The sequence below is a fragment of the Elaeis guineensis genome, chromosome 6 (assembly GCF_000442705.2).
Source record: "Elaeis guineensis isolate ETL-2024a chromosome 6, EG11, whole genome shotgun sequence".
Taxonomy (NCBI): domain Eukaryota; kingdom Viridiplantae; phylum Streptophyta; class Magnoliopsida; order Arecales; family Arecaceae; genus Elaeis; species Elaeis guineensis.
This window is the reverse complement of record NC_025998.2, coordinates 15,769,209-15,776,618: the sequence shown is the minus strand read 5'-3', so window position 1 is coordinate 15,776,618 and position 7,410 is coordinate 15,769,209. Positions and strand designations below refer to the sequence as shown.

Sequence of the window (7,410 nt, the reverse complement as noted above, 5' to 3'; positions counted from 1 at the left end):
GCAGGTTATTGATGTAGTTATAAGATAACTTTACAAAATGTTAAATTTCCAAATCCTTAAGGAATTTGGTAGCTTGGATGAGAAACTTGCATACTAAATGACCTTAACAAATAGTATCTTTTAATGTTCTTTTTTACACAATATATATATATTATATATATATATAGACATGCATACATATGTACATACATATAGACAGCCTTGGCAGCTATCAGCGAATGGGACTTGCACCCGTGGTCGCTCCCATCTACTTGGCAACTAGAGAATCTGACTTCGATTCTTGAGGTGCAACATCAAAAATATGGACTTGGATAATTATAGTGCAGCTGGGTCTCCCACACCCCCCCCCTCTCTCCCCCTCTAAAAAAAAAAAAAAAGAAAAAAAACTTGGCAGCAATCAAACTCTTCTACCTGCCACATTTAAGAGATGGGAATTTTTTTTTTAAATTCAGATTCTAAATGTAGATGAATTATTTCGTTCTGGCTCTGCATTGTTTTTGCTCATCATTAACTCCTGAGCATATCATCTAAGAAAAGGTCTTAAGCATAATTGCAAATGGGTATTAACTTTAGGATTTCTTACCATATTTTGTTGTGAAATAGAAGACTAGTACTAGTAGTACATGTATTCCATGAATGGCAACCTTACTGATTGGGAAGTGTGAAATTGTATATTGAGTCATATTCTTTTAAAAAAAAAATAGCTAACTTTGACATTTTTTAGTCATTATAGATCTCTGCGAACTCATACAGCACAATCACTAATCAAGCTAGTTCTAATATTGTTCTCCAGCGGTCACAAACACCGTCCCCGCTGTGATTAAATCCTTACTGTTTACTGAGAGATACTTGTAGCCCTTTTTTACATTGCACTTTCATAAATTTACTTTCTTGTAAATTTATATTCTTATAATAATGTGCACCATTATGATTAGGACTGGGTGGCATTTCGTCAAGGAGTAGAAGGTGGATTTCAGGGCCGAACAAATAAGTTGGTTGATGGTTGTTACTCCTTTTGGCAAGTAAATATTTTGTTCACATCCCATCAGTTTGTATCTTGTCCAATCTATATCCTAAAACTTCAAAATATCTCTAGGGAGGTGTCCTTGCTTTGATGCAAAGGTTATTGCTAATTGTTGACAAGCAATTGATGCCATCATCTGACAACGGAGAGTCGTCATCTATTGGAAGTACATGCAGTATTAAATCATCTGATTTGGTTGGACAGGGAAGTGGTATGAAGGACAATACATTTAAAGTTGTTAAGATTTATTATTTTGAATTTGAAGGCAATTTGCCTAATTCTCTAGAAGGAGGTGTATCTTATTTAGTAAACTCTTTCTTTCTTGCATTGGTTTGTTTTGTATTAGTAGATCTTTTATGGCACCATCTTGTTCCATTCAAGAAAATTGTATGTTTCATCTTTCTATTGTGCAATGTAGCAAGACCATGATGATTATGTACTAAACACATTGTGATCATCAACTATTTGAAATCATAATCATGAAGGTGCTTATGCTGATATGATCCAAGAGTTCAAGTAGTAGCACATATTAATCACCCAAAAGTACCAGTGCTATCTCGGGTCTTTATTGGCTGTATTGTACCAATAAGGTACCTATTCCTGTATGCCCCTCAGTACTGACCTGTACTAACATGATACATCACCTCTTGTGCTGTGCAGGCACCAACATGCATGCCATGTGTTTTTATGGTACCGTATTGTACCAATCAATATTGCACCTGCAAGGTACCGAGAATGGTACCAGAAAGTACTTCAAACCATGATCTATTTTTGGATGAAACAGATGGATGGTTGACGAAACAATCAGTCTTAAAAGAAGGTTCAAGTATGAAATTAATGCTATTGGATTTCCGATCATGTGTTCATAAAAATTTATAACTTTTGGTCCAAATCTATATGTTAGACAAGGGTTATAAAAGACAAAAATGGTGGATAATTTAGGGTTATAATGTCTATGTATCAGGATCTAGAGGCTTAATGCATTTAGATGGAAGGGATGATAGAAGTTGGAGAAATGTGGGATGAAAGTGTTAAATTGGTTGATGTTGATGAGATGTCAGCTATTTTAAAATCTAATTTTGTAGCTGAACATGCAAGAGGAAATCCTTGACAGGTTGGAGAAATTCTAAGCTCCTTTTCTTCTTTCCAAATACATACAAAAAAGAAATAAGAGAAACAAAGGTATTTGACATATAAAGGCATGAGAGCATGTCTTTGAGGTAATTTAAATGTGGCAAGTCATCAGTCTAGAGGGTGGTCGTGGTATGGGTAGCCATGGAACACATAGCACTAACATGAATACCCAGGTGACTTAGAGTATAAAGTCTTTAAAGAATCAATTCAAACTTGTCACTATTTAAGAATAACAAGAAAACTAGAAGTAATCATAAGAAAAGTAAAGGAGAAAAATAAATTAAAGAAACATTGTTACAATTATTTGAGGATCACTCACATTAGGTACTAAGACTAGAAATCGCAAAAATTGTAGAGTACTATAGATCAGTCATTAAAATGCTTAATTTTAGGTTATAATAATTATTGGAAATTTATAATGAATTTAAGCAAAGAAAATCAAGAATTGGTGAAACTTGTAATTTGTATGTACTTGAGGGATTTTAGGTTGTTTTTTAAAAGACTTTTAACATGACCTTCCACACAAGAGGAGGTAATTGGTTAACACAGGATCTTCCCCACAAGAGATGATTGATTAATAGACAATTCTTCTTGCAGTAGATCAACCGGTCAAAATCAGATACCATCCTAAACAAAATAAAAATGGAATAGACAATAGATATCAAGGCATTCATCTCAGATGATATTGGTTTAATTTGGTATCAGCCTATCAGGCATCCCTGATATGATATATCACAAATCTCTGCCCTCAATATCTTGGCCAATATAAACTGATAAATCCCAATATGGGCCAATATTCTTCGATCACTTTTTTACTTCCATAAATAAATTTGTAATTAATAAACTTCATAATTGATCGATAAATTTCTATCTCAAATCTGATCACAGTACAGTTTGGAACAGCGAAACCCCAACAATAACAAAAACTTATTCTCTTTTGTTCCAAATATTGTAACCCAACCTAGGCTGTATCAAGTATGTAAACTGGATTACATTTATAAGACAACCGGGATAACTATGGCTTTTTTAATGGCTGGAGTAAGGTTTGACAATTATTTAATTTGTTAAAAGTCATGCATCTTGATTAAAGGACACCCTGATAATTGAGTTATAAATACTGGTCTATTTAAGTTGTAAAGCTTTCAAGTTGACGCATATTTGTCTGGATGTTTCATTAAATATTTTGTATTTACTAACAATCATTATATCTTCATATGGTGAACCATCAATTAAGAGATATGCATGCATTACCATATGCAAAATCTGATGTTATTCCTGGTAGTTTGCTCAATATCTAATTAAGAGTTCTTCATTATACTTTTGAATTTAGCACTCTTGACCATTTAGGGAGACCCCTATGATGAGACTATAGCCTCCAATTCTGTAATTCATTTCGTATCATTGTGTATCAGGTGCTTTGCTTGTATTTTTCAATGAGTGGAATCTACGTATGAGCCATACTGTAAAGTAGATGCTTATTCTGTTTTGTTCTGTACTTGTTTTCAGTGGTGTAATGCATTGTCAATAATAATTGTCTTTAGTTGTATTTAGCTGAAGTAATGCATTATCAATAACAGTTATGTCTTTAGTTGTGTTTAGCTGGATGCACTTACTTTGTTGTGGTGTACTTTTGAAACAGGAAAACTTTCAGACATTGGTTTCCATTTCGTCAAAATATATGCTGAATCTGTCCCTCTATTCCACAGCATTGCCTTGCAACAATATATACTCCTTTGTTCACAGGTAATGATGTAGGACAACTAAGAGAACTTCATCTCCAATGAATGCCAAGATTTGTTTCCAAAAATTTATGCATAATACGATTTGGAAAGTTTATTTGGGAATGATGTAGCTTTGTTGGAAGATATCAAAGTTACAGCTCTGTGGAACTTTCTTAGCAGACAGTTGATTTAGGTTGAACAACCAGAGTAAAAGTGATTAGTGAACATTTATGGAGTCTGATTTAGGGGTTGGATTTAGGAATTAAATGTTTGATTCTAGCTTTTAAAAGCCTTTTAGTATGAAAATAAAGACAAAGTATAGGTCATCAAGGAAGATAATAACTAGATAGTGGAATCATCATGACCTTTGTTGCCTAGAAATTGTCACTAGGGTTCCTTATGAAGTCATCAATAAGAAGGCTCAAAAGAGTCATCACTTTAATATATGGAGTCTTTCACCATGGAGAAAAGAGGATTGAAAGCCCTGGGCATATTCCAAATGTTATACAAATTTGCAGTCGTGCATGGAATATTAAAACAAGCCATAATTTAAATTTTGGTGGAACTCTGAAAGTTATTTGTTGGTTTTAACGTGATTTTTTTTTTTTTTTTTGTGGGGGTGGGGTGGGGGTTCATATTTTCTTTTCTTGAATTCACAGAAGTATTTTCTGAAAATTAAACATGGATTTTGATAGTTTTAGCAAGATTTAGAAGCATTGCAGTATTTGGTGGAAAAATAGATCTTTTAACATGGTTTTAATTATCCTCAAGGTTGAATTTGTGGGCGATTAAAATATTTGATGAGATTTCCATCAAATAACATGATATAGGGTTCTAAAATAATGCGAAACATAATCCTTTTGAAATTCTAGTTAATTTTTTGTTGATTTTTTCAGTGCAAAATCCCAAAATGTACTCACATACACCAAACAAGTCAATGCACTCTTAGGTGATGCTTGTCTTTTAGTTCTATTTTTTGTATCATTTTTTTCTTTTTTCTTTAAGAAACTTATGAAGAGACAAAATTGCTGAAATCACTGAAATTTCCAATATTAAAACTAATTTGATCTGAAAATTTGTCAATAATATATTATTAATGAGAAGCGTTAAACTCCTGATGAGCATGTTTCTCACATTGAAATGGAGGGCCCAAAAATAAGACAAGGGTTCCATTTCATGTTAACAACAGTACAGCCAATTCAGTCTATAAGTCAATTATTCATACTGATTGACTAAGGCAATAACACTATTCTGGAAGTACCAGCACCATCGTGTTAAACACCAATACAATCTAAAATGTAACGTTTGCTGTGTTAAGATTTATGTAATGCAAGGTTGCACAGTGCGCGTGCAACGTTGAGAAATATTTCTACCTTCGTAACATTTTTTTCCAACAATGTTATATGGACTATCATTAGCCTATCGGCTGCTGTAGGTACTGGAGGGAGGGTTCAAAGACAAGCCTGGGAAATATCGAGACTTCTACCACTCATGTTACTGTCTCAGTGGGCTTTCTGTTAGCCAATATAGCTGGTGGAAGGATGCTGGTGCATCCCCATTGCCCACGGCAGTTTTGGGCCCATATTGTAACCTGTTGGAGCCCATCCATCCACTCTACAATGTTGTTCTGGATAGATACCATAAATCATTTGATTTCTTCTCAACATCATGAGCAGCAAGGTACCTCCATAAGCATCCACCGGTGGAGTGCACAGTGGACCTAACTTTATATACTTGTCAAATTAATACCATGAAGACCTTATAATGATGGGGCAAAAGATCCATCTAAATTCATCTAAACCCAAAATATCATTCATATGTAGTCTGTAACTGCTGTTTCGTTTGGTAGATTTCTTTGGGAAACAGAAGCCCCAGATCTTAAAAGTCAATGTATCATTAAACAGCTTGTAGAAACTTCAGGCAAAGGGAAAGGGAGGAACAAGAATTGAATGTAGGCTTGCATATTTTATTTGTATATGTTGTGGGAAATATCATGGTAGGGTGTAGCGATAGTTTTTAATATATCGATATGTTTTCAACATGCTCAAGGTGGTGCAGTGTTTCAAGTACCATTCTAGCAGGAGGATTTCATGTGCTGTTGAAGCAGCCTTGCAGGTGATCAGAGGTGGAATGGTAATGTAATGTGGCTACAGATATTGGATTCATTTTGTTTCCCTAACATATTTTTAGTGTAGTTTAAAAACTCTTGGAGTTTTCACTCCCACAAGCCCATGATGGATGCATTTCATGCTGAGAATATGGAGACCAAGAGTCGAATGTAGGCTTACATATTTTTATTTGTATATAGTTGTGGAAATATCATGCTAGGGTGTAATGATTGTTTTTAATATGTCAAAAATATGTTTTCAACGTGCTCTAGGTGGTGCGGTGCAAATGTAGTGTGGAAGTACCATTCTAGCAGGAGGATTTCATGTGCTGTTGGATCAGCCTCCTTTGTGATCAGAGGTGGAATGGTAATGGAATGTATCCATAGATATTGGATTCATTTTGTTTCCCCAATTTATTTTACTATGAAAAATTATCGGAGTTTTCCTCTTCCACAAGCCCATGACAGATGCATTTCATTGCAAGTGTATGAGCACCTGCCTTTTCCATTAGCAAACCACTTATTGTTCAGGACTACAGATAGGAAACGCCCGGTGAATTGGTTAGCTGCAACCCACGTCGCTGGATTGAGGACATAATAGGTGCTCCACAGGCACCATTCTATCAATCAGTCTTGGATAAGCATTAAATAATGAAATTGGTTAATTTAGCTGATGCTGAGTTATAAGGCCTGCCATTAGATGTTTTGGTAAAACGAAAGATTTAAGTTACTGCGGACTCAGAATTTATACCATAAACACCTCCGAATTTCTGCATTTCCGAATGTTATAACGAGCATGGTACAGAAGAAGCACACGAGCTCTTTTCCTAAATAATATAAAAAAAAATATTTATATAAATAATATAAAATTTAATTTTTTTATCAAAATAATGCAAAAGGAGAAAACTCATTTTGAATGGCGTTTTCTCCCTGTCACGTCACCCAATTTTTTTCCACATTGGCATCATCCGAAAAAAAAAAGTCACTTAAAAACGCATTCGAATGGTGTTTTTAAAAACGCCATTTTGAATGGCGTTTTAAAAACGCATTCAAAATGATGTTTCTTATTTTTTCTCCCAAAAAAAAAAAAAATCAGAAAACAATGGGAGAAAAATAAATTTTAAATTTTAAATTAATAAAAAAATTAGAATTTTAATTTTGAATGTAATTAAAATTTAAAAATTTAAATATATAAATCAAATAAAAAAGATAATTTTAGATGAATTTTTTTTCAAATTATTTTTTTAAAAAATATCTAAAAAATCTTAAAAATTTAAAAAATTAAAAATATCATAGAAAAAGGAAAAAAAGAGAAAAAATGCGAAAGAAATAAAAATTATAAATTTAAATTTAAAAAAATTAAAAATTAAATTTAATTCAAAAACATCATTTCAAATTCTTGCCAAAAATTTCAAAATTTTTTA

The 7,410-nt window shown here is 33.3% G+C and overlaps 1 protein-coding gene across 1 annotated transcript; it reads left to right on the top strand.

Moving 5' to 3' along the window:
• Nucleotides 1-935: 935 nt before the first annotated feature.
• On the top strand, nucleotides 936-5,920 carry LOC105047140 (protein farnesyltransferase subunit beta; the record flags this gene model as incomplete). Its single annotated transcript, XM_073259255.1, is given in 4 exon segments — nucleotides 936-1,022; nucleotides 1,097-1,235; nucleotides 3,798-3,901; nucleotides 5,315-5,920. Coding segments are annotated over 4 exon segments (567 nt in total), but the record flags the coding sequence as incomplete, so codon positions are not given.
• Nucleotides 5,921-7,410: the final 1,490 nt, after the last annotated feature.